Below are 26635 nucleotides of genomic sequence, written 5' to 3'. Positions count from 1 at the left end.
CTGGGGAGTGAATAAGCACTAGGTATCCTGTATAAGAGTAAATAAGAACGTTACCTGCCAGTACTTCGGAAAACCTGGCCCAACTTGGTCTGAGGGCAGCAAGCAATCGTTGCAGCACGACTGACAAGATACAGTCAAAATTTGACCATACGTAAGAAAACATGGCTCACCGTGCGCTGACGTCGTGAGCCGCTGGAAATACCTAGAGACTGGTTCAAATATCAGGCGTAGAGCTCCTGTGATATTGATTGAGACTGAAAGTAATAACCATTGAATTTATAAAATGGCCTTACTGTCGGTATGTAACATACGCAACACCGTCGATATCGGGGTCTGGAACGGACAGGCGGGAGATATCAAACATGCCATCACTGTCAGAGAATAGAATAGAAATCCGAAGACCGTTGTGGCAATGATCACCCAAGCGATGCTGCGCTGCTCGCACCACATGTTGGCGCCGAGGGCGACACCAAAGAGAAGAAGGGAGATCTGAAGCAAGACCGGAAAGGACTGCACAACAGCATCGAAATACCATGAGACGAGGCCGTCGAACTTCTCTTGCCTGCGCTTTCCTCGTTCCTCCTGCGAGCCGCGACCATATCTGTTCGACTTGTAGTATCCGAGCCACTGCTTGCCTAGCACGGCTCCGAATGCTGCTAGCAAGCTCATGGACAAGCTTGCGTATGCCACCATTTGGATCCTTACGACTGGCGCAGCCGGCGACCACGTAGATCCTGGGTCTGCGGGAGTGGAACCTGCTTTAGCGAAGTTGCCGAGTCCGATGTACACGAGTTGCTTCAGAAGGGCATTCGTGGTGTCGCTGGGGTCGGGACTGAGATTGGACTCCATCGCCACTATAAAAGACGTGCTGACAGCTGAGAAAAGACCGGACTGATCAAGTATCAGTCTTAAACGGGTCAAAGATAGGCACGCGAAACCTACGAAAACCAAAACGATGTCCATGTCGCCGGTGTATCGCTCGAGGAACTCGCCGTCGTGTTCCTCCGCGACTCTTTTGTACACTCCCCAGAAACGAGACCGATTGTCCTTGCCACTCTTGGATACGATCGTCGAGTCTTGGAGAACATCTAATACTTGCTTCATGATATTTGTTCTGCGTGTAAGGTGTCGTCAGCTGCGATCACTTGGCATATTTTTCGCTCACAATTCGCCGAGATTTGGCTGGTCCTTCTCCGCCACAACCTTTTCCGCCTGGCTGAGATAGTTCATGAACTTGTTTAAAATTGCCATTGATAGGTATTTACGATACTAAATCACCCTGCGGTGCAACTTTGGAAGCACTTTCTTGTTCGTGAGGCTCTGATGGCTGGAAAGGCCCAGTGTTCGCGCTGCAGTTCTGATGAGGAGTGACACATAGTTATCAGTGCAGAATCACTTACATCCCTGATGGTAGCTCCACTGCTGAAGGTCCGCCATTTTCCTGCTCCCTATCTCGCTATTATATGGGTGACGGATCCCCGGAAGCGGCCACTTACTCTGAAGTCCCCAGGGTTCCTGAGGTATCTTGTTTTTGAGCAGGCTGCTCATTTGTATGGACACGCTGGCCCTCGGCGCCGTCAGTGCTTGATGCTTTTGACATGAGTTAGATTCAAAATCAAAGCCAGTGGGATGAAGAAGAGTCTGAGCGCACAGAGATAAGCAGTGGTGTACAGCAAGCTGGTTAGGTGCCTGCAACTGTCATGAACACGTGTAGGACATTGTTGACGTTGAAAAGCATTGCCTTGTCTGAGGGGTAAGTTGCAAATGAAAACCTGACCAACATAAGCACAGGGTGCTGTTTGAATGTCAATGACGTACTTTGTTTTCACATGCCAAGCCAAACTCGAGCAGCACGTCCGTACGTGTTACTAGGACATGGGCCACAGCAGGCTGCTTGGCTTTTATCTTAGTAACGCGTTCGACGAGATGATTTATATCTGAGAAGACACGATTAGCAGAATATGCACTCACGCCGATCCAGTTCAACGAGGATCACATCGGCCTCACCTCGGTCAAGCACTTCTTGGGCAATCTTGACATTGGTCATTGAGCTGACAAATGATAAGCTCCAGGAACCGTATCAGCGAAGTTGACGTCCGTCATATAGAGTACACTGCCAGGTCTTCACATCGCACATCCCTACAGCGGGAGCAGATCATTCCCATGATAGTCATTCAGAACATATCCATCTCAGACCCCAACGCACCCGCTGAAGTGCGTCAGTGGTCCTGCCCAGTTTCGTTCATCTCAATATTGACCGCCCACAAGGGTTGTGTAGGTCCCGTTAGTTTCAACTCTTGTTTTTTTGGTGGTGCAGACTGATGAATGGCCTAACATTTGCTTCTGTGCGTGATTGTTATTTGACGCACGCTAGTAGCATCGACAAGACGTATCAGAGCATCCCAGACACCTTCATCACGCTGCATTCCTAGGATGTCCTCAAGAAATTAGCTATGGAGGTACGTGCTATTCCCCATACTAATCAATTGCAATTCTCAAGTCCTAGTCGCAGTTCCAGACCCGATACACATCCCAAAATGTTCCGCCACGCAGCACTTGCTAAAGAACCTCCAAGCTGCAAGTGTAGGTATCATCACTTCGTGTGAACAGGTAGCTGCGCCTTATGAAGGCAGGTTCACGTGTTTTGACAGCATCGTCGACTTTTCAGATGTAGAAGCGGGCTCCATCGCTCAAACTTTTCAGAAACGGAGGCGCAGCTTTGACAAGTCGTCATAAACCATCCCAGGTACCTTCATAGTGCTGCATTTCCCCGGACGTCCTTGAGAAATTGGCTACAGAGGTATGTATCATTCATACTACTCGACCACACCACTGAAATCCTCGTCGCAGTTCTGGACCCGATGCGCGTTCAACAATTCTCTCGCATTGCTTCGCAGCGGCCAGCTGCTGACGAACCTCCAAGCCGCAGCCCTACGTGTCGTAGCTTCGTCTGAACACACAACTACGCTCTGTGAAGGTGAGTTCATGTCCTTTGACAGCATTATCGGTATCTCACTTGTAGAAGCCCCATCTATCTGGACTTCCAGGAAACGGAGGCCGAGACTGCGAAGCCTACGCCACGGAAATGCAGACAGCTTATCAAGAACTGACCATCTTGAAAGGCAGAATGACGTGGTGCATGAGGAAGGAGATGAACATGGCGCGGGCGAGGATAGCACTGATTCGCTTCCGGTGGACAAATCTATTGATTACAATGCTATTCTTTACACCTCCACCAAAGAAGGGCGATTGTGATATGGGGATGAATGGTTTTCAATAAATCTGTGTTTATCGTCCTGTCTTTATCTTCCTGTGCATATCGATCAAAGGATGTGACTGGGCAGCCGAGCACAGAATCTCGTTAGTGACAGTGTCTAGTTTTAATGTCATGGAACAACCTTCCATGCTGGTCTCCCGAATATTTGCATCTCATGCCTGTTGTTCCTCAGGCCTCATCGATGCATCCCTGACATATGTTGCCCAAGTCAGAGATGATGGATGATTCAATATTGATTTCATTCAGGTCTTGATACTTCCTGCTTCCACACATGCATTGCCCTATGACTTTCCATGAGTCCAGGATTCTAACACATGGGTCATAATTACAGGGCCAATAGTTGTTGACTGAAGCTCTCCAGCATACTGCTGGCTGCAGTCCTCAACTCCTTCACAGCAATGATGATACCCTCTCCCTGCTCCAAATCTTGCATCCCCAGTCCTATTTCCAGTCCCATCTCCTGCTGTTCTCTCTATCACACATAAACAGAGATGACTAACCTTTGCCTTAGCCCATCAGAATTGGATTACATGGACTGGAAGCATGTTATATGATCATATAAGACCACAATAAATAGGATTGGGTCAGATGGCAAGGTATATACTGTTGAGATATGCACCTAGGTTCATCACACCATCACACGCCTGGCGAATCAAACCTATTTTTCATAACGGTCACACCAATTTTGAGGCTGTTGAACCTAAATTGTGACAAGTGGTAAAAATGCAAAAAAAAAACATCTAATGCATCCAAAAGTCTTTGTACTGAGTGTTCACAACATGTCTGCACTTGCCACAGCCCTCAGCCTCAACCTCCATAGACCCATCAGCCATAGATTGAAGCCCTGTCATGTCATCCAGTACCCCTCACTCATAGCTCTCCAACTTGTTATCCACCAGCAAATTACCCAAATCATCAGTGCTATAGCCATGAGGGACAGGTGATTCACCTAATGCAATGTGTTGCAGAACCATATCCACCAAAACATTGCTAGGATCAAGCTCGACATCTGCAGCATGCATGAAAGGTGGCTCTACTTCTTCGTTGGCTTTTGGAGTCTTATATTGAGCCATTTTGATGCATTCCCAAGTCATGGTGTCGTTTTTTTGCACATCACATAGTGCATGAAGCACTTCATGACTAGTAAGGCTCTTGAATAAGAGATTGAATGTTGTGCCAGCCTTACACTGAAAAAACAACTGCAGGAGTGTTTTAACATCAGTAAGTAAAATGAGGACAATGCAAGTGACATACCTGTTTGACCACATCAGGCTTGTTGATAGCATGGTAACCATTGATGAGCCACTATAAAGATCTATCACAGAGTGTGGGTAATGTTGTGTCGAGTCAGATGACATGTGCAGCTTCATCTTTCTTCAGCAACAACAAAGATTCCTCAACAATATCAGCATGTTGAGATCGCTTGATGGCAAGCTTGAATGGGTGTTGGATGCTAACATCACATGGCTGAGCAATTCCAGTGCAGCTGCCAGGAAAAAAGCAGTACTTGATCCATGGGTACTGCTGATCAAGCCAAGTGTGAAACTGCACAGACTTGTGTACTGACCAAACATCCAGCTGTAGGATACATTCCTGGTCATCAGGAGCCCCAACGAGCTCCTTCTGTCTTGTCCAGTAGGGAACTAGAATATTGCGAACATAATCGCACATGAGCTGGAATGTGGACCAATAGGTATTGGTATTGGAGAAGCACAGCTCAAAGCCCAAGTCTTGTGTGTCCTTGAATTGTGGTGTGGTTTTTGAGGGGGGCAAACGAGCAGTTTTGCCACAATAGATGACCTGGAATGGAAGAGCATCCCCAGAGGCAGAGATTCTAACGAGCACAGTGAATGCTTGTTTTTCTTCCTGTCCAATCACTGTGACTTGCTTGGAACCAACTTCCTTGTAAGTAGCGGTGTTTGCAGGTTGATACATGATGTTGGTCTGGTCAATGTTGACATAGAAGGAAGCATCAAAGATCGCACAATCACGGATAGTTAAAGTCAGATGATAAAATTGGTCCAGACAGAGACTCAGTACATTGAAATTTTGAGCCATCCTTGGCGGTGGCCTCAAAGATTTCTGGGCAAGAGACAGTGATGTGAGCAATAATTATACCATGACAACACATTGTGTCCAAAGCCACGCCAACTGCACACAGAGCACGGAGATCTTCGATGATGGTCTTTGTGACTTCAGGATACTTTGCAAGGATGCCTGGTAGTGTTGCAGTCATCAAGGGAAGGTTGCCCTTTTGAACATGAGCAAGGACACTGGCATGCCATACTGGCTGTGTCCCACTTTGGTCAATCCACCTTCCTATAACTTGGGCAGAAATACCATGAAAGCGGGAGGGATCGACTCACTTAAGCTCATGCTCAATCTCAATCGGTGACATTCCATAGCCGACACGAATGGCAGCTGTTTTGATGGTCGGCCATAAAAGAGGGCTCTGCCAGTTGACACGATGAGCCTCTGTGTCCTCCCACTTGCGCTTCTGGCCTGAGGTACATTTTTGCATGCTGCAAGCATGCCTTTGCAATTGACGGTATGGGTGTGAAGCCTCAGAAATGGTGACTGCTAGCAGTTGGGGAGTATGATCATGAAGAACAGATTCTATGGTTGGTTTCTGATGACAGACCATGTGAGACATAAAGCACGGCAATAGGAATGAAAGTTATGCTTACCTGCTTGGCATCTTTTTCACAGGCTCGCTGTTTTCTCTTATGTTCAGCTGCCATTTCACGCTTTCAAGCAGCCTTCTCAAACACATCAAACTTTTCCTAGCAACGGGCCTGCTCCTGCTGATCCTGGTCCTTGAGCTCCCAAGTGGAAGGCTTCCAGGCAAGCTTTAAATGCTCATCACGTGAAACTGTCGAGAAAAACTTGAACAGACTGGTGCTCAGATCTGTGTTGGTGGCATGGAGGTTGAGTTTTGGTTTTTGCTGTGGATGATGCATAGGCAGAGTTGGGGGGGATGGTGGCTGAGTTTCTTGTATCTCAACATCATCACTGTCTGAATATGAGCTGTCATTTGGGTTGTCGTTGGGATCGGAGAGCTGCAACACATGAAGAGTGAGTCTCAGATTTGCATCACCAGGAATGAGATATCCATACCTCGAGGTGATCATAAACAATATTAAGAAATTCCTCCATACGGAGGGAAAAAGCTCTATTGTCAGTGAACAACGGATCTTGAAACAAGGCATGCTTGATAGTGTTTAGAGCTGCGATACCACATGAGAATGAGTCGAGCTGTTCACTGTGCTGGAGTGTGGTCACCCAGTTGAATTTGGCAAAACCATGATAGCCCAGCCAATGATGTATGGCATCAATGTCTTCGTTAGGCCAACTCCAGCCAAGGGAGTCGGCATAGGAGATGCTTTGGTTTGTAGCATTGACCTCAATAGCAGCCCAATGAACATTGTCGATATTGATGGGAAGGAGGATACGATGAAGTGCACCCTCATGTAATGCAGAGCCAATGGTACGAAGGTGAACAAAAGCCTTGTCTGTCTCGTAGCTCTTCCACTGTTTATCGCTAAGCCGAAGGACATCTGCAAAGTCGAGAGATTCAACCAAAACAGACTGGAGGTCTTCATCATCTGATGCTTGCATATGCTGGACCACTACAGCAATCATGCTGTCCAACACACGACTGTGAATTAGACATGATCCTAACAGCGGTCGGAGCTTGGTGCTCCTCAGATCTGTCTGAGCACCAAATCCCTTGAGAGGGGCATCCCATGGAAGGCTCTCTAAGACATCTAGAACCTTGTCAATAATTTCCAACTCTTGTCCATCAGTAGGAACAACATCAAATCTGTCGTAGATCCAGTCGTGTGATGCACACCAATCACGTTGATTCTCAAGTGCATGTGACATAGCGACCCAGTATGACACAACCCACATTGGAAGCGGGTCATTGGGGAACGAAGGATGGATCACTGATTTATCTCCATCTCGAAATGCATCTCTAGCACGATTGCAAAGGGACAAGGCTGTTCGAAATGGTGGAACAGGTCATGAAACAAAGTCCATGGGCAACTGGAGCAAAGGGGACTGTTTGTAAAAAACAATTCTAGCAGCTGAAACGCTGTTTTCTAACACTGTAGGCAGGTTGATAAGCAGTAATGCAGCGATGGAAAGGCTGCCCAAAGGAGCAATTGAGAACTGTGCAGGCACAGATAACACATCCTGGAACTTAGCCTCTGAGGCAACATGAAGGTCAGGCATGGTGTGGAAAACTTGGACGGGAAATGTTTCAGACCATGTCTATCTCGTGGACTGAGCTATGGCTCGCTCACCAAACATTGGAGGATCCACACTGACAAGACTTTACCATAACATAGCAAGAAGACATTGCCATGTTGCCAGACGGAAGTCAAATTAGAGATGAAGCTCTTGAGGTGAGCATCTCCAGCCACGGGTCATGAGGATCACTGTGGCCCCTTAGCACTGCATGTATACAAGGGAATGTGTCTACCCCAACATTGGTCATTGAACCTAAGTGCAGTGTGTCATGCATCACACCCCCCTGCAAACCTTCGAACCTAATGTTCACTTGGTCACACCCAGATTGGGTTGAACCTAGGTGTGTATCTTGACAGTATGTGAAACAAGAAGGGTGCTAGTCCTCTCTACATATGTGTGATAGAGAGGAGAGCCTTTTCTTCCTTGTTACTGACCTGAGATGAGCTGTCTTGAGAATGTTTCTCACAGTGTGTGAAGAGACAGGGAATGCAATGGTAGAATTGATGTAATAGGTGACCTGGACAGCATTATCAGCCTTTCCTGTAGTGATATGTTGAATAATAGCCCTCCTATCAGTAGAGGTGAGCTTGGATGGACACCCTTCACAGAAGTTTTCCTTGTCTGTGTGACTTTCTTTGATGAACTTGGCAACAGTGGACTTGGATACTCCAGTTCTAGAGGAAATTTGACAAGCAGAGAGGCCAGAATAGGAAAGAGAGAGGATATTATCCCTTTGAGCAGGGGGGGGGTGGCTTTCATGGTGAATATAACCATGACATATGGAAATTTTTGGTTTGTATAGTTAGATATGGTTTTAAAATGACATAATGACACCACTTTATAATTTATTTAATGGTGGCATGATTGTTATGGTGTCATAAATGATGATTTATATAGTTTTAATATGTGCTCAAAAAACTGTCCACATGAGTCATGATTTTGTAAGCCTTGTATCTCCACCATATCTCCTCTGATTCTCATGATGTGGTGCTCAATCCAAAGCCCTGAAGCAGCACTACAATATGGTATCAGCATGTCACTGAGGTCTTTATGTATCCTCACACAATATTGTAAATAGTAAAAAATGCAAAAACATGTGGGCAGTTTTTTGAACCACTGTATTAGCACACCATCTTGTTATATACATGTTTATGGCTTCATTACACTCATTTTTACATAGAATCAATACTTGTGTGGTGCTGCAGAGCCTTTACAACAAAATCTATGTGACCTGTGACACAATGTGTGGCTGTGGTGCTGTACCCAAATTAGGGTTTTGCTGATGAAGCAAGTAGGAAGAAGCACAATTGAAACTCATACAGATGATATGGCCCAGATACTGTAACAACTGTCAGGGCCTGACTTAAGAGCAACATGAAAGTTGTATCTGACAACTCACTATGTTGTCCACATCACCTTGCAGCAAAACCACTGCAGCCCATCACAAATGCTTCAATCCCTACATTCAACCCTTGCAAGACATGGGTACATCAAGAAACCCAAATACAACCACAGCACCTCTAGTGAGGAGACTTGCTATGTATATCGAGAATTGTGAGGTTCACCTAGAAGATGGGGGTAGTAAAAACTGCAGTGATGATAGTCATTTTTGGTGAACTGTGACTTAAAGCAATCACAAGTAGCAATGCATTCAGGACCAGAAACATGTGGGCAAGGTAGAACAGGGGAGCAAAGCATTCTGTGACAGCTGCACTGCATGTGCCAATGATAATTTCTTGATCCTTGAAGTGGTCAATGCCAACCACAAGAATGTCACACATAACGCATACAGTGATCTTTTGTGCTATTTGATCAGAAGGTTATAAGGCCTGAAATCCACAAACAGAGGGCTTACTGGCCTCCAGTCAAGCTGTTCAGCCATCACATAGGACATGAGGGATGCAAGCACAAGACTGTTTATAGCCATAATGATGGGACAGATGATGACAGTCTCAATGAAGTGTGAAACTGTGGGTGTAGCCATGTTGTTGAGGCCAGGTCCTCTGAGTGCTAGGATTTTATCTTCTCTACTGTTTGTGTGCTTGGTGGGACATGCCAGCTGGCAGGGCTGGATTTGAATACAATCACATGGCAAGTGTACACAGAATACCATAAGATATTAAACAATGTCATTGCAGGACCATTGCAAGCCGTTTTTCAGGACAACACTGATGGTTGAACATTGACAAATATTAGCAGAGCAATGTAAAACAAAATAGGATGATAATAGGCAGATCCACTGATAGAAGGAAGAACAGACATTCTGTCTTCCAAAATTTGCCAATAGGTTTAATGGTGACCCAAGGTCAGACACAACAGGTTGGGGTGCCAACCACCCATGGGCTCTAGGAACTGGAGTATGAGTATGTAATGTAGGCTGTGAAGGAAAGGGAGTGGTGGATGGGGAAAAGAAAATCCGAAAGGTGGCAGACTTCAGACCAGCGACCAGAGCTTGCTGGTGCCACAAAGCCATGGCTAGTTGCCATACAACCGAGTCCTTATTCTAACGTACCTCAGGGGTAGAATTCCAAAATTTGGTGTCGCAAGCCGGTACATCAAAACTAGTAACTCTCAAAACGGCCCAAAAACTTTTTTCCGATATAGCGTGACGGAACTAAACACAACGTCATTATTAACCCAAAACAGGATATGTGTGACACCTGCATGGTGCGTGACGCGTCCCCGACGCGCGTCGAGACTTATTGGCTGCCAAGTACTTAACTGTTTTAGCTTTACCATCTTAAAGACATCCACGAGCCATGGCAGAACGACCAGCAGCAGAGATTACAGTCCCCTCAAAGGATCCAAAGGAGAAGAAGAAAGAAGAGGACAAGAAGCTAGACACCAAGGCGAATGGTGCGAAGGATGAGGAGGAGGAACTTGTGAGTGTTAATCACATTAGCGAAATCAACATTAGCTTGATTTATATTTGCTAGTCGGAAGAGGATGCGCAGCTCAAATCTGAGCTGGAGATGCTCATTGAACGGTTAAAGGTACGTGCCACTGATGATCAAAGTAGAACAAGTAATTGAATTAGTAGCAGGAATTAAACACGGATCTCTACCGTCCTGCTCTTGAAACGCTCCGGACACTCATAAGAACATCTACGTCATCCATGACTTCTGTTCCGAAACCGCTCAAGTTTCTACGCCCACATTATCCCGGCTTGCAGGAGCTGTTCGAGACATGGCCCGTATCCGAAAACAAGGTGCGAGAAAAGCCTTTCTGTATGACAATGACTTATCACCATGCAGAGTCTATTTGCCGACATTCTCTCTGTTCTCGCTATGACATACTCCGACACTGAACCACGAGGGACCCTCCGCTATCGCCTTCTTTCTGCATCTCTCCTCCCTCCTACATCCAAAATTTCTGAACCCGGTTCTTGGGGGCATGAATACGTTCGTCATCTTGCTGCTGAACTAGGAGAGGAGTACACCATCCGTCAAGAGGGTGAAGAAGCGGTCCCCTTACCACCACCAGAGGCTGATTCAGACGCGCCTAAATCAAAGCCTGCTGCGGTCCCTGGCACCATCGAAGACTTACACAATCTCGGCTTAGAATGCGCTACGTTTTTCCTGGGCCACAATGCCGAGCCAGACGCCGTTGACTTGTTCGTGGAGCTCGAGATTGTTGACCGAATAGCAAGTCTCGTAGACGCAAACACGTTCGGTCGTGTGTGTGCGTACATGGATCGGTATGTTTGCCTTCGCGTCCATATTCTCATGTCTCAAATCTCTTTTGTAGATGTGTCACACTCCTCCCTCCTCCTGACGATGTCACTTTCTTGCGCACAATACACAAGATCTACCTCCAATTCTCCAAATTCCCCGAAGCTCTCGGTGTCGCGATCCGCCTTAATGACGCTGCACTCATCCGACAAGACTTCAATGCCTCGGGCAACCCGTAAGTCGCGTCACATGCACATTGATACTCACTCATATTTGCTCAGGGTAATGAAGAAGCAGCTTGCTTTCCTTCTTGCACGTGCACAAATTCCCATCGAATGGCTGAAAGCGTCTGCTTCAGAAGACGCGGACGCAGAAGATGAATTCCCAGAAGACATCCTAGACTGCCTAAGCAACACACAGCTCAGTAGACACTTCAAGGAGTTCGGAAAAGAGGTGGGCGTTGCAGATCCGAAGAGCCTTGAAGATGTCTACAAGAGTCATCTTGAGACTACAAGTACGTTTCACTTTTTGAAGTTATGTCTGTCTTTCTGAACTATGATTAGGATCAGGGCTGTCTGCCAATGTCGATTCCGCTCGTGCTAACCTTGCAGGCACGTTTGTCAATGCGTTCGTCAACGCTGGCTTTGGTAATGACAAATTGATGGTGGAAGCCGAGGAAGGCAACAGCTGGGTTTACAAGAACAAAGACCACGGTGATTATCTTACCAGATCGTGAAGCCGGCACACTCACAACCTTTTTCTAGGCATGATGAGCGCTGCAGCCAGTCTTGGGCTCGGACTCCTCTGGGACACGGACGTTGGTCTCAGCCACATCGACAGGTATACATACTCCCCTGAAGAGTGGATCAAGGTATTGTTTACTCCGCGTCACCGTGTATCCCTATTAATTATTTAGGCTGGTGCATTTTTCGCTACAGGCCTGCTGAATGCAGGTGTACGCACGGAAGCAGACGCCGCCCTCGCGCTGCTAGCAGAACACGTAGAGAATCAATCCGTCCCACTCAAAACAGCTGCAATCATGGGGCTCGGCGTAGCATACGCAGGTTCGCACCGTGAGGACTTGCTCGCTCTTCTCCTTCCTGCGGTCGCAGACGACGGCGTGTCGATGGAGATCGCTGCACTCAGTGCACTCGCACTGGGATTCGTGTTCGTAGGCAGTGGTAACGGGGAGATTACGAGCACGATCTTGCAAACGCTGATGGAGAGAGATGATAAGGCTCTGGACGAGAAGTGGGGACGATTTATGGCCTTGGGGTTGGCGCTGCTTTACGTTGGTACGTTTTCATAAGTTTTTTTTGAGTTGGGGGATGTGTTGAGTCAGAGTCGTAGGCTTGCAGGATGCTTCGGATGCCACGCTCGAGACGCTGAAGGCTATTCAGCACCCGATTTCGAGGCAGGCGCAGATTCTTGTGGAGGTGTGCTCCTTCGTTGCCACCGGGAACGTCCTGCGGGTACAGAGATTGCTGCACTTGTGTGGCGAGCACCTTGATGCCCTCAAGGAGAAGGAGCAAGCCGAGAGCGCGGAGGGGAAGAAGGATGAGCACAAGGATGAGAAGAAAGAGGACAAGAAACCCGATGATACATTCCAATCGTTCGCCGTTCTTGGTATTGCGATGATCGCCATGGGCGAGGACATCGGTGCTGAGATGTCCATGAGACAATTCAACCACTTGGTATATCTTTTTGGCAGAGATAATGACCAGTCGTCTTGCTAACGAGTATCATTCTCAGATGCACTACGGCGATCCCATCATCCGCAAATCTGTTCCCCTTGCTCTCGGCCTCATCAGCGCCTCAAATCCACAGCTCCCCGTCCTCGACACGCTCTCGAAATATAGTCACGACCACGACCTCGCAGTCGCACTCAACGCTATCTTTGCAATGGGCCTTGTCGGCGCGGGCACGAACAATGCACGGCTCGCACAGATGCTCCGCCAGCTCGCGGGGTACTACTACAAGGAGCCTGACTGCTTGTTCATGGTGCGCATCGCGCAAGGTCTCGTGCACATGGGCAAGGGCACGATTGGGATCAATCCTTTCTTCTCGGATAGGAATATCATGAGTCGGCCGGCTATTGCGGGTTTACTGGCGACGATCATGGCGTTTACGGATGCTAAAGCCTGTGAGTCCTCTCGGTCTGATTCATGCAACGGATTCTGATAAGTGCATATAGTCGTGCTCGACAAGTACCATTGGATGTTGTACTTCCTCGTGACCGCCATGTATCCTCGCTTCCTCATCACGCTTGATGAGGACCTCGAGAGCAAGCCTGTCACTGTTCGTGTCGGTCAGGTGAGTTCACAGTTTTCTTATTTCATGTCGCGTGTAACTTATCCTTATTCGTCGCATAGGCTGTGGATGTCGTTGGCCAAGCTGGCAAACCACGCACGATATCAGGCTTCCAGACGCACCAGACGCCTGTACGACTGGGGACGACGGAGCGCGCGGAGTTGGCGACGGAAGAATTCATCCCATATGCGCATGTTCTAGAGGGCTTTGTCATATTACAGAAGAACCCTGGGTGGGAGAAGGAGGACACGATGCAGATGTAGGTATATTGCATGCTGTTGTACGTGAAAATTTGCAAAACAGGATAGGGTTTTACGATCAAAGACAACGTGAAACATGAAACGAAAAATATCTCCCAGTGGTCCTGGACACGACATAATGCCGCAACTCACATTCCTACTATACGCTGGGACCCTCATACCACAGCCGTAACTCTCGACTTCGCATTTTTGCACCTGTGTCTTAGACGGCGTGTATTCTCCGATGACAACAGTGTTACTTTGGTATCGGCAACGGAGTAGAAAATGAGGGGCGTTGTGCACCATTGTGATGCAGGGTAATGTCATCTCGTCAAGTGGGTCAAGCGCGCTCGGATCAGGATTGTGCGCAGACTGCGAGATGAAGGAGATACGTGCCCAGCTCGATGATTGCACGCTGAAATTATAGTGGGTAGAGCCGAAAGAACTGCAGGCGCCTCAACGTTCAACGCTTGCAACAAGCTCGCAATCAGCTCGAAACGACCAAATACTCCAGGCAAAAATGCAAAACCTAGTCATGTACCGACTTTACATGAATGAAAACGAGTATTACGTATGATGTATGCAGCGGTGTGCTTACTCCAGTAATTCCTCCCAGATTGGCATGGGCGGCAAGCCTCTTGCTTTTCTTCTTTCTGGGACGTCCCTGGATTACCTGGTGAGTTCGACTGGCACGATATCTAATGGTTGCCCCAGCTCCAACCAGCTTAGTCTGCGGTCACAACAGGGGAGGTGGGCCTTCACGGTCAATGCTATCCCTTCCGAGAGACAATCTCAAACGCTAGTGTCTGGGCTGTGTTTCGGGTGGGGTAGACCTGTGAAAGGTCATCAGTAGTATGTGCACATCTGCCACCCGTCGCGATCGTTTGGTAGAGGGTCGCGCGTGTCACTCAATGACTCAGTGTGACGTCAGATCCACCTTCGAGCAATACCCCCCTTTTTTCAACTACCTCACTTGAGATTGCACAGAACAACTTTCACAGTGTCAGCCAGCGACGTAACTTAATCCGAGATGAAGGAAATTTTCAGTGACCGATCATTCTCATTTCTCTAACATTTTGCCCCTAAAGAGAAAGAGAACACAGCCAATGTTACTCGTTCTGCAAACTCAAGCGGCAAATGGGCTGACAATGAGCTGGTGGCATATAACATAACCGTCACTGCTATACCACCAGTGAATCTTTCCCCAGGAGACTGATGTGCCTTTAACCGCGATAGGCCTTGATCCTATACTTGCCACCGCCGGCTTGGATGTGTGTTGACGCCAATGTCTCGGACAGCACGTACAGTTTTCTCCAGTATCCCAACGATGCTACTACACCGGATCATGGTATGGCTGTTCGTGTGCACAGGATTGACGAATTCGCTCGTGAAGTTCTCATTACAGTTGGCTTCGAAAAGGGTCGGTATGGCGTGTTTTCACCACGCTCGATCCCATTGATGATAACCGTAAAGTCGCGCAGATAAATTTATGCTGGAAGGATGAATCAGACATGCTACTTTTTCTGCAATTGAACCAGACGCAGATGGGTCGCTCAAATGTCGAAGCACACATGATCGTAGGAGCCATTACGGCATAGCAGTTCAACAATAACAAGCGGCAAGAGAGGGGCCTGTATTCACTTGATGCCATGAATATGCCTTGCATCACCATGGTTGGGGCGCCCCACCTTCTACTTGGTGCCGTCACCAAAGCGTTGAGCGATGCAGCCATTTCCTGTCGATATCCGTCAGATAGGACAGAGGTGTTGAAATGTGAGGTCGCAAGTGACTACAATATTAATGGAGGTATGGTCCAGGAGGCACCGGAATGCAGGGGCATTGCCTTGCAATATTATCTTGTATTTAAATCTCTTGCGAAAAACCACTGGGAGAAGTTTAGCGGTTAAAATTGAATCACTCAGGCCGCCATATACAAATTGAATGATGATTTGGACGCACCACTGTAACCGAAACAACTTGCGGACTTTGTGGTTGGAACTTTAATTTGATGATGACTCAGTACTCAGATCTGCATCTGATTCTTATCCGCGTCCGATGCGGCTGGCAGGCCGGCCATATCTAACAGGCTGACTCTTCTGGTCCTCATTAACATTCCCTTCCATGATGTAAAAGCGGGGTAGATGCCTTCTGCTACGCGCAACTCGTGGAATACACAATGCATGTTCAGCAAGTTTTAGTAGCCGACAAACATGAATGATATCGCAGAAAGACATTCAGCCACGTAACAATTGGGCCCAAAAGGAGGATTTTACATTGATAATGGGTAAGTATCTGTCTCGAGAGCAAATGGTCATAGTGCTCACACACGAGTCGCGCGGAATGCCCAACAGGTGCAGGCCAGCGATTCAGAACGTTGACATCAATCTCGAGCACAACTTTCTTGGTTTCGTTTTGTCCTTACATATGTTATATGGGAGACTATACTCGCAGTCTACTGCAGGGAGCTGTCACGAACATTCTCGGCGTCAACACCCGAAGCACGTGTTCGTGATATTCATCATTAGCCGCCTAACCGACTTGCTGTGTACTACCAGCTCTGTCTGCTCACCTCAGACTCTTTCCAATTTCACTAGCTTTTCTTGGAACCAAATCTAGGTGCAACTTCCTCATGTCACAAGCATCAGGCACCGACAGCGTTAAGGATGAGCGCGCCTACAACGACTTGGCTGAGCAGCCTTCCCTGGACAATGACAACGTAGAACACACAGACGAGTAAGTCGCAGTGTCCTGGAGTCTGCCTGCCATCTGACAGCAAGACAGGGACAAGACAAATTGTGAACCTTCGGCGGAGCTGCCATCAGAAATGTAAATATTTCTACCCTGATACTTCTGTGTCGCTCCTCACCAGAACTGCAGCTTGAACACAGGGCTCCCCCAACCATCAGAACCTGACATACAGCAAATCACTTCTAATGTTGCACCGGACTGTGATTTAACTCCGTAAGGTTTTATCGATGACGACGTCCAACAAGTTCCTAAATTGTCTCAGTGAGGCCGAAAAGGTTGTGGTGGAGGAGGACCAGCCAACTCTAAGCGAATTGTGAGCGAAAAATAAGCTGAGCGATCGCGACTGACCACATTCTATGCGCAGGACAAACGTCATGAGACAAGTGTTGGATGTTCTCCAGGACTCGACGGTTGCGTCGAAGATTGGCAAGGACAAACGGTCTCGTTTCTGGGGGGTGTACAAACGAGTCGCAGAGGAACACGACAGCGAGTTCCTCGAGCGATACACTGGTGACATGGACATTGTCTTGGTCTTCGTAGGTTTCGCATGCTTATCGTTGACTCGTTTTAAGGCTGATGTTGATCAGTCTGGTCTCTTCTCCGCCGTCAGCACTTCTTTTATTGTAGCGATGGAGGCTAGTCTCAGTCCCGACCCTAGCGACACCACGAATGCCCTTCTGAAGCAACTCGTGTACATCGGACTCGGCAACCTCGCTGCGGCGGGCTCTACACCTGCAGACCTAGTATCTATGTGGTCGCCAACCGCGCCGACCCTATGGATTCAAACGATCGCATATGCAAGCTTGTCCATGAGCTTGCTCGCTGCATTCGGGGCCGTACTAGGCAAGCAATGGCTCGGGTACTACAAGTCGAATAGATACGGCCGCGGCTCGCAGGAGGAACGAGGAAAGCGCAGGCAGGAGAAGTTTGACGGCCTCGTCACATGGTATTTCGATGCTGTCGTACAATCCTTTCCGGTCTTACTTCAATTCTCACTTCTTCTCTTTGGAATCGCCCTCGGCGCCAACATGTGGTACGAGCAGCCCAGCATCGCTTGGGTGATCATTGCCACAACGGTCTTTGGATTTCTGTTCTATTCGCTGACAGTGATGGCATGTCTGATATCTCCCGCCTGTCCATTTCAGACGCCGATATCGACGATCTTGCGCATATTGCGCATGGACAGTGAGATCATTTTGTTGAATTCTGGTGGTCGTTCCTAGTCTGAATCAACATTGCAGGAGTTCTACGCCTGGTGCTTAAACGAGTATCCTGTTATTTCCAGCAGCTCACAACGTCAATGCACGGTGAGTCGTGTCTTCCTCCGTGTGCACAAGTGTTGACCGTTTCATGTCAGGCGTGCTGGAACAATCGCTTGGTATTGTCGGATCGAGATGGAGCCGTTTGTCTGAAGTATTTAGAGGTAACTTTATCTACTATTACAAAGATATTCTGTGCCGATTTCGGTTCCCAGGGCCCGTACATGCGGTCGGCACATTCACACAACGATTCCTTCAGCAGTTATTCACCACGCTTCATAACTGCCTGCGTTTTGTTGTTCCGCACTCCCTGATAAAGGTCGTGGACCCAGAAGCACAATCGCTCCACCTACATTCGGATGTTTTGTCGGAGAATGAATACGCCCTCACCCTCCCTGACATATCTACCAGCAATCTCGAAGCACCTAGTATCAAGTGGCTGCTGGAGACATCTACGGATCCTGAAGTATTTCTCGCGACTGTCAGCCTTGTTCCGCTGGTCGAATGGCCCCTGGATCTTGACGTCTCGGACATGCTGCCTCAACTGTATGATATTTATACAAGCTGCGTCGGCTTCCATGGGCAAATTATACCGTCGTTGGAGGAGAAGGCCTCGGCTTGTATAATGGCTCTGAGTCATCTATATTGTGGCCGCGTTCTTCAGGCATATCCTGGCCGTGGCGAATTTCTTCGCCGCGAGAGAAGAGACTATGACATTTTTCTTCAGATGAGGCTAAGCCTAGGGCACATCCCTACAGCCGACATGGCGGCGCTAGCCACGACTATGAATTTTTGTGTCTCAGAAGATCATAATTTGCATTTGTGGTTTCCTCCTTGGCTGGACGAGTGGCCCGACTCTGTCCTTGAGTGGCTGTCACATTCTCTTCCTTACCACTTTGTCATTGGGCGAGTGAATAAAGATGTAGAAGAATTCACCATAGAGGTGATATCAAGATTGCTATCCTCTTCATCCTCTCCGTCGAATCAAATCATAGCCAATTGCACTCTTCTTGCTTGCGTCATGGTCGGGGTTCAGTTTGATAAGAAGGACATAATCCGGACTGATAAAAGGTGACATCGACTCATCTGATCCTTCTCCCATGTTTAACAAAGAGATTGTGTAGTTCTTCCCTGCCTCGATTTGCGGATGCTCTTTTGGCACGGTTCCAAAAGGTTATCTGGGCATACGATGGAGGCGATCTCGACACAGACAACACAGGAGTTACACGCCGGGCATGGAGCCTCCTCGGCGTTATTTGTCGCATCCTCGAGCCTGCCAAACAATATTATAATCGCTCATACTACATCATGCAGAACCTAGATGTGTGCAGGAAGATTTATTCACGAGCGAGGTCATCCGAACAAAATCATCTCTGGGAATTGTTGAATGCTCTGCAAAATGCACTGCACTTCACGCTCACTGCTGCAAAAATATCTCGGGACCCTGCCCAATTGCGGTATAAGCAGCTTTTTTGGACAGCCAATTCCCACTCGCCAGAAGACTTCGACTGGTTGGTGGACTACCTCGAGTATATCCATTCCGACGACCAGGAAACGGCATTTGACATCCTTTTGCTCCTGGATGTCATGGAAGTGCGCTGCAGCCCTGCTAAACAACACCAGTTCATCGAGAACCTCACCGCCTGCATGGGCAGTGACATGCCTCACCATTTACGCCATGTCGCTCTTCGCGCCGCTCACAGTGCCCGAGAAGAAATTGCTTCAATCGATGCCATTGATGATGCGAAGCTGCGGGAAATGATTTTGACCAAGTTTTCCCCCGCTATCCTGACTGCGGTTTGTCCGCAACCAGGTGCGACACTCTCCGACAATGACCCTGACCGCTTCTTCCGTTCCGACCGCGACTTGTGCTATCTCGAGCTGATCTTTGCTCTCGCAAGGAATTCCAGCTGGCACTCCCATTTGTCTGGGGACCACCATATAGATCGGTGTATTAGCATGATCGCAGAGCACCACTTCATGCAGCATGCATTTTACCTAGCTGGCATCCTCCTCCGAATCGCACCTGGACAGTCATCGGTCACATCGCTCGATTCTATCACAGAGCAGCAGTGGTGGGACATCATGAATGGCGCATGGGCCCATACCAACTATGTAATTAACGACACGCACTGTTTCGAGTTCCTTCCCGTCCTTGTGGAAGGCACGAAGAGGTATATGCAGATTGCTCCGGAATATGGTCTCGGGGACCTCATTAGAAATGTGGGTCATGTTCTCCAGATACTGGAGAGTCGAGATTCAGAACAGGGAGAGGGAGAGGGTGTTGCCGTTGCTGTGAAAGAGTTGAGGACTGTAGCCAGCGATATGCTTGAGAAGTTGGTCGACGGTAAAGGAGTTATTAGTTCCTAATTAACACGCTGCTTGCATGTTGTACTAAGGACCAGAGGAAGGGACGGTGAAATACGAGTGCGAAAGGGGATAAATATCACGACCAAATCAATATTGATATTCAATTCTGCATCATAGGAGGCAAGTCAACCCTGTACTATATCCATGCAAGTCTATGGTTCTCATACTATCTAAGACTAACCATGATCTCGAGGATATTGATGAGAGCTTCTCAGGTTTGACGAGGGGGTGGATGGGGGGCACTAGCTTGTTTTTAGCTCAATACAAATATTTAACGGGCGCATATATGCTTACCGATTTTACCCTCAACAGCTATAATGTCCTTTATGACTGCCTCGATACGCGCCTTGAGCTTTTGGTGCCAGTCCGACACCCACTTTTGCAGATCTTCGCGACGCAGTTCGCGGTTGCATAAACTTCGCTTGTCAAGCCTAGATTCGCGGCGGAGGTGCTCCACCGCAACGTCGTGGACCGATTCTTCGAGAAGTGTTCGTTGGTTTTCTAGGAGGACGGGCGTGGTTGCGGAGGTTGTAAATGTCGATTTTGAAGCTTGAGCTCGTGCTAGTATCACATTCCTGCCCTCGTCCAGGATTTCTTCAGAGGGCGCCCGAGGAGCTGTTGGTGCGATTCGGATGAAAGAATGCATCGTATACGATGAGTCACGTGACAGGCTTGACCTCTGCAGCGCGTCTGGTATATGGCTTCTGGGAAATTCCGTCTGCCCAAGTACAGCTACTACACAAGGGATGCAGCCTTTGGGGCAAGATGTCAGAGGTTTCTTCGGATGACTTGAATGACATGCGGGCGCGATCTGCGTATGAAGTTGCTAAGGAGGGTAATTGGGCATGGCATATCGGAGAGGCCTGCGTGCGTCTGACTCGGATTAAATCTATCAAGGATAGTTAGTAAAGCAGGTAGATAAATGAAGCGTACCGCACGCTGGCAGCATGATAGCATATGTGGACACTGTCGGGTAGACATTTTCTGTACCCGTTCCCATAGTATCAGAGCCAACATACGTCTTCGGTGCAGCGAGGAGCGGCCCGAATCTAGTGCGTCATGTCAATTGGTGATAGACAAAAAGAACTGTTTGGATTTATAAGTTAGATGATGCACAACAAAATAAGTCGGATAAATGCACATAACCAGTACAGACTCCCGGATTGCATGGTATTGCAATAGGTTTTTGATACAGTACATGCATCAACCCAACCAAGCGCAAGGCCATGCAATACAATTTGGATGCTAAAATAATTGACGCGGGATGATTGAGTGGGTGAAAATTGGCGAGGCACTAAGGGGGGCATGGCATGGCATGGCATGTACAGGTGACAGAGTTAGGTAGTACTGGCGGCTCGCCGTTGCTACGATTAGAATACTTAGTTCCACACCAATTTGCCAATTAATAGACAGCTTGCAGTACCATTTGAAAGCACAATCGTGTGCGCAAGAACAACAATGTTCAACACATAAAAGCCAGCTGTTTTCCTACTATCTTCTTCAGAATCGCCATCGTTGTTGCTTTCAAAACATCATCAATCTCTGCCATGCCCACTGACGCGGCTATCCTTGCTTAGGCTGAAGCCAACAAATGTCCTAGGTGGTGCCGGAGTGACAACCATTGCGAGCTCGACGACTGCGCTATCGCGTATTGCGTGAGCACGAGTAGCTTTCCCGAATTTGATAACATGACTCACCTGCATGGCAGGACACTGCGCTCAGCAGACGAAAAATTATCTCGTATATAAATATGTAACAATCTAGTAGCGAAACATCAAAACATCAAATAAATTTCATCATAGTACTACAGTTTCAAGGGGACAATGCTGTAGAGAGCGTAAAAACGTGACGGAATGGAAAGACGTATCAGAGATCAAGGAAATGAATAAGAGACTCAGAGGCTGGAAAAACATGCAACGAAAAAGAAAGATAGATGAAAAGTTGGACGATGCAGATTGACTATAGATATGATATGAGCGAACGAGCGATGATCATGGATACAATAATTACGCACCGTCGTCGTGAACGAGAGCAAAGAGACATCGAAAACATTTAACGAAAGAGAAATAGAAACGAGAAAGAACAGAACAGAAAAAAAAACAAAGACAACAAACACGAAAATCGAAACACCACACCCTATACCTCAAGCCCTCAAAAAGATCTCAACAGGAATCGGCTTCCTCCTCAACCCCGCACACCCACCCGACGAGCATGAGTTTTGGGCGTGGGCGTGGGCGTACTGTGTTGGGAGGACGTTGTGGGGAATAGGACTCTGAGAACGCATTTTAGGTTTCATTCTGGGTGTTGATCCGCGAAACAAGGGGGCGAAGACATAATCATACTCAATGGATAAAAATCAGAATTAAAAATAGATAAAAAAGACATAATCGGAAGCAGAGGAGGCGCTTACCTTGACCTCGATCTCGATTCCGATTTCGACCCATACGCCACACGCAACGGACTCATAATCGTGCAGCGAATGAAGATATCGCGGAGCAGCTCCATCGACTTGGGAGTTGGTGGGTTTCAAAGATCGGGAAGATCGGGGCACTTGATTCATAGCTCAAGCTTGAGGATGAGAAGGACGACTGGAACTGGCTGCTGGAAAAGCAATCGGGAGACGACCAGGGGCGTGAGAGTCAGTGCTTGTACGGGAGAGGTTGAGTGTTTTTGGGACTGCTTGTGAGATGGGGAAGGTGTCTTGAGCTGGTGCGAAGGAAAGCCCATGGAAATAGATGGATTTCTCCCCGTCGAACCACACTTGTTCGATTACGAGCCACGTCCGCGTGGTTTTAGTGCTTCGACAGTGGTACCTCGGGTGAGAGTTTGGGCGGGCAGGCGCTGGTGCAGAGAGGTGGATGTAGGCGAGTAATATGAATGTAGGCCTCTAAGGAATTGTATACACGGAATTCGAATAGGACTAGATAATGCATGCAAGTGCCGCGTCAACATGTGCTGCTTATGTCACGGCTATGGAGGCGCATGCGTCAGCTCTAATTCGAATTCATCGAGGATGATTAAGTTTCGAGCAATGTTGCATGATGCCGCCTACGTCACGGCCGCGGCAGGTGCAGCCATGTCAATTGCGTCAGCTGCTGACTCACCTCTAATTAACATCTACTTCGACTTAGTCACTCGTTGAATAAGCAATCCAGGAGACTGGTATATATAAACCCATGTCTTTCTTGTGAGTTCCAGTATCCGCCAACTTAGCTATATCTAACATCATGTCCAAGTATCCCACACGCAAAATTGGCACCGACGATGTCTCTGCCATCGGCTTTGGCGCCATGGGCTTAGGAGCGTTTTATGGTCAGACTGGTTCAGATGAGGAGCGCCTCAAGGTGAAGAGCGACCACTCTGCTGTATGACACATTAATTGATGATCGTGTCTTGTAGGTTTTGGATAAAGCATATGAGCTCGGCTGTACTTTCTGGGACACTGCCAATATCTATGGAGACAGCGAAGAGCTTATCGGCAAATGGTATGTCGTCCTGCGCTGCAACAGTAGTAGCCCCTCACAAACCAGGAGTGCAGGTTCAAGTTGAACCCCGAAAAGCGGAGCAAAGTCTTTCTTGCTACGAAATTTGGTATCATCATGAGTGGATCTGACGGTAGAGGGGTTGACGGATCCCCCAAAAATGTCCACGAGTCATTTGCAAAATCACAAAGGTTGCTTGGCGTCGATAAGGTCGACCTTTATTACTTGCATAGGTGCGCCACAGCGTGTTAAACAGGTTATGCGTAAACTTCATTATCATGCAGACCAGACCCCCAAATACCAATCGAAGTAAGTCTCTGTCTGTGGACTCCGAAGTTTTCTGAACCCAGTTAGGAAACTGTCAGTGCCATGGCAGAACTTGTCAAGTAAGCGAACAGTTTGTGGAACCTTGGCTCATGCTCATCGCTGGGAAGACAGGGGAAAGTGAAGTATCTCGGGCTGTCAGAATGCACTGCGGATACCTTGCGCCGCGCTCAAAAAGTGCACCCTATCGCTGCTGTCCAAGTGGAGTATTCGGCTTTCACGCTCGACATCGAGGACCCAAAGCTCAACATTCTAAACACCGCTCGCGAGCTTGGAATAAAAATCATTGCCTACTCGCCCCTTGGCCGTGGTTTGATCACGGGACAGTATGTAAGTACCGTGGACCGGTCAAACTCATTTGGACACTCACGGCATGAAAAGAAATCTCCAGATGACTTCGAACCTAATGATTTCAGGAGGATGGTTCCTAGGTATGTGTCACGTCAGTGCCTAATGGGACTCACTCAAACTGTACTTTGTTAGATACTCGAAGGAGAACTTCCCGAACATCTTGAAGCTGGCGGATAACCTGAAGAGAGTAGGCGAGCAATATAACGCAACCGCTGGACAAGTGGGGTTGGCATGGCTTCTTGCCCAAGGTGAGGATGTCATCCCCATTCCGGGTACAAAGAAAATCAAGGTCAGTAGCCACATCAGCGCGTATAATCTCGGCATTCACGATTTTGACTTGTACAGTATCTCGAGGAGAATCTCGCTGCTGTCAATGTGCCGTTGAGTCCTGAAACAGTCCAGGAAGTACGTAAGATTGCAGAGAAGGCTGATTGGGTAGTTGGGGATCGCTATCCTGCAGCGACTATGAAGACGCTGTATGCAGAGACACCACTTCCGAAGAGCACCTGAAGTGTGTCATGAATCCGAGCCACATGGATACGTTCTTGATGATTGTGACTGTACTTGTACGTACCTGAAGTAAAGCCAGATGTATGTTTCGGTCGATCAATGATAAATGGCAGTGCTGAAATGCTGGCTGCGACTACAACATGTTTGGAGATAACCCAGAGGGACATATTGGTACAGTCAACGAGATGGTGCTCGCCCCGACTGTGCAACTTTGTTTTCCGGAAGATGACGATGATGGATTTTCGTGGTATACTTTTGGGTTAGGTGAGTTGTCTGTTCTTGAGTGGCTGTCACATTATTGACTCTCAGCAGAACGGTGGACGCATCGTAATGTTGCGAAGGTGATGCTTCACGTGGAACGCGAATTGAAAGTTTAAGCCGGCAATCGCAGAAAGATAATCTGCCCTAGATCAAAAGAGAAGGAAGACAGCTGTTCTTTCTTATGCGGAGGGAGGGAGGACGACGCTGGCACACAACACCATCACTAGTACTGTGGGTAAGTGCACATCTGTCTTGAGCAAATGGTCACGGCGCTCGGCGCTCGCACGCGACCCGCATTGAACGTATTTGACGACTAAGGTTTCTTCAGACAGCGCCTGAGGAGCTGTCAGTGCGATTCAAACGAAAGATCCAACACGCACGATGACACCTACTACTCGATGTCATCGAGAACGTGTCGAATTTCGAAGGCGATGAGGAATTTAGACTTGGCTTGGCTCATCTTCACAACTTACACCAAGATGGAAAGCTTCTCCCAGTAGCTCTTGGCCAGGGTCTCGAACGCGGCATGATGTTGTAATGCATGTACTACACGCAGACATTACAACAATATATCACGTTAGTATCCTATACGCCGGGTCCTCCATACCACTGTCGACTTCGCATTTGTATTTTTGCACCTTTGTCTCAGGCTCCGGATATGCTCCATCGATGAGGTATTTGGTGACAGGGACGAGGTAGAAGGTGATGCACGTTCCTGTCATTGTGATGCAGGGTAAGGTCATCTCGTCAAGGGGGACGAGGCCCATGCGTTGTCGATTGCGGTTGTTGTGCTGAAACGCTGCGATTACCTCTGCAATCACCTGTGGTTCAGGACTTTGGTATTCGTCAGAGTCTTATCGTCTTCAACTATCTGGATTCTGGACCATCCTGATAAATCCAGCAGGCAGATATTTACTTGTGCAGATTTCCTCTCGCCACAGATCAACAGGAGGATATGATACCTGATGCGTATCGCTAGTCCCTCATTTGTGGTGAGAACAACACCGTTGATTTGAGTTCTTGTGTTGTGTTGGTGGCATCTTCCAAGAACCTTAGAAACCTGTAGGCCTGATCTCTCAAACGAAGAGAGGCTCGGACTAGGAACGAGGGAGATGGTCCCGAAGGAAGAAGAGTGAAAAAGGATGTTGAGATGGAGAACGAAAAGACAACGTGTGGGATGAATGATAGTACTTGTGTGTAAAATGAAACACATACGGAGAACGTGCTGTGATACTCCCACTCAGATGTATATCACTCGATCTTCATGTCGTCTGCATCTTGTCCAACAGTACCGGTGTCATTTGGGGACAAACAAAGTGCGAGGGAGTGGCAGTGACTGCGGAAAATCTTTGGAGGTAATGGTTTCGTGAAAATATCAGCCATCATGCAATATCTGTGTGGTATGTATGAAATGATGATGATCCCGGTCACGGATAAAATGAGTTCGGACGTGAAGCGCAATGATGGAACTGGGAGTTCTTCATCGATGTTGAGCTCGGGTCCCATTTAGTGTTGTTGGCAGAATGAAATATTTATGCCAAGGAAAGCGCAAGTTTGGCACTTGACTTTGGCACGCTAA

The 26635-nt window shown here is 47.9% G+C and overlaps 8 protein-coding genes across 8 annotated transcripts; 6 read left to right on the top strand and 2 right to left on the bottom strand.

Moving 5' to 3' along the window:
- Window positions 1-276: 276 nt before the first annotated feature.
- Window positions 277-1104, bottom strand: BJ212DRAFT_1273567 (uncharacterized protein; the record flags this gene model as incomplete). The annotated part of the gene is made up of 2 exons (XM_041331098.1): window positions 277-891; window positions 943-1104. 2 exons carry the CDS (start codon window positions 1102-1104, stop codon window positions 277-279), a joined length of 777 nt encoding a protein of 258 aa, XP_041192347.1.
- A 1059-nt stretch (window positions 1105-2163) lies between these two features.
- On the top strand, window positions 2164-3255 carry BJ212DRAFT_1300366 (uncharacterized protein; the record flags this gene model as incomplete). Its single annotated transcript, XM_041332978.1, has 7 exons — window positions 2164-2214; window positions 2279-2283; window positions 2318-2345; window positions 2378-2459; window positions 2501-2583; window positions 2759-2800; window positions 2851-3255. 7 exons carry the CDS (start codon window positions 2164-2166, stop codon window positions 3253-3255), a joined length of 696 nt encoding a protein of 231 aa, XP_041192346.1.
- A 6978-nt stretch (window positions 3256-10233) lies between these two features.
- Window positions 10234-13994, top strand: BJ212DRAFT_1360222 (26S proteasome regulatory complex non-ATPase subcomplex Rpn1 subunit). The gene is made up of 13 exons (XM_041335875.1): window positions 10234-10413; window positions 10468-10524; window positions 10575-10739; window positions 10786-11228; window positions 11279-11437; window positions 11484-11716; window positions 11766-11915; window positions 11967-12073; window positions 12119-12497; window positions 12553-12896; window positions 12955-13345; window positions 13397-13515; window positions 13575-13994. The coding sequence occupies exons 1-13, from the start codon at window positions 10291-10293 to the stop codon at window positions 13773-13775; spliced, it is 2871 nt and encodes a 956-aa protein (XP_041192345.1). The 5' UTR covers window positions 10234-10290; the 3' UTR covers window positions 13776-13994.
- Window positions 13995-14853: 859 nt separating this feature from the next.
- Window positions 14854-15673, top strand: BJ212DRAFT_1507826 (uncharacterized protein; the record flags this gene model as incomplete). The annotated part of the gene is made up of 2 exons (XM_041341628.1): window positions 14854-14943; window positions 14988-15673. Coding segments are annotated over 2 exons (339 nt in total), but the record flags the coding sequence as incomplete, so codon positions are not given.
- Window positions 15330-15673, top strand: BJ212DRAFT_1360219 (uncharacterized protein). Its single transcript, XM_041335874.1, has one exon. The coding sequence runs from the start codon at window positions 15401-15403 to the stop codon at window positions 15656-15658; it is 258 nt and encodes an 85-aa protein (XP_041192344.1). The 5' UTR covers window positions 15330-15400; the 3' UTR covers window positions 15659-15673.
- Window positions 15674-16873: 1200 nt separating this feature from the next.
- BJ212DRAFT_1273488 (uncharacterized protein) lies at window positions 16874-17722 on the top strand (the record flags this gene model as incomplete). The annotated part of the gene is made up of 2 exons (XM_041331092.1): window positions 16874-17035; window positions 17087-17722. The coding sequence occupies 2 exons, from the start codon at window positions 16874-16876 to the stop codon at window positions 17720-17722; spliced, it is 798 nt and encodes a 265-aa protein (XP_041192342.1).
- A 2506-nt stretch (window positions 17723-20228) lies between these two features.
- On the bottom strand, window positions 20229-20774 carry BJ212DRAFT_1481731 (uncharacterized protein; the record flags this gene model as incomplete). The annotated part of the gene is made up of 3 exons (XM_041340306.1): window positions 20229-20259; window positions 20310-20370; window positions 20423-20774. The coding sequence occupies 3 exons, from the start codon at window positions 20772-20774 to the stop codon at window positions 20229-20231; spliced, it is 444 nt and encodes a 147-aa protein (XP_041192341.1).
- A 2581-nt stretch (window positions 20775-23355) lies between these two features.
- On the top strand, window positions 23356-24795 carry BJ212DRAFT_1273636 (Aldo keto reductase; the record flags this gene model as incomplete). Its single annotated transcript, XM_041331106.1, has 9 exons — window positions 23356-23472; window positions 23528-23617; window positions 23674-23843; window positions 23895-23919; window positions 23965-23996; window positions 24045-24264; window positions 24316-24365; window positions 24418-24574; window positions 24631-24795. 9 exons carry the CDS (start codon window positions 23356-23358, stop codon window positions 24793-24795), a joined length of 1026 nt encoding a protein of 341 aa, XP_041192340.1.
- Window positions 24796-26635: the final 1840 nt, after the last annotated feature.

Source organism: Suillus subaureus (assembly GCF_016647635.1).
Source record: "Suillus subaureus strain MN1 chromosome Unknown BJ212scaffold_19, whole genome shotgun sequence".
In the NCBI taxonomy this organism is placed as follows: domain Eukaryota; kingdom Fungi; phylum Basidiomycota; class Agaricomycetes; order Boletales; family Suillaceae; genus Suillus; species Suillus subaureus.
This window is presented reverse-complemented; position numbering and strand designations above follow the sequence as displayed.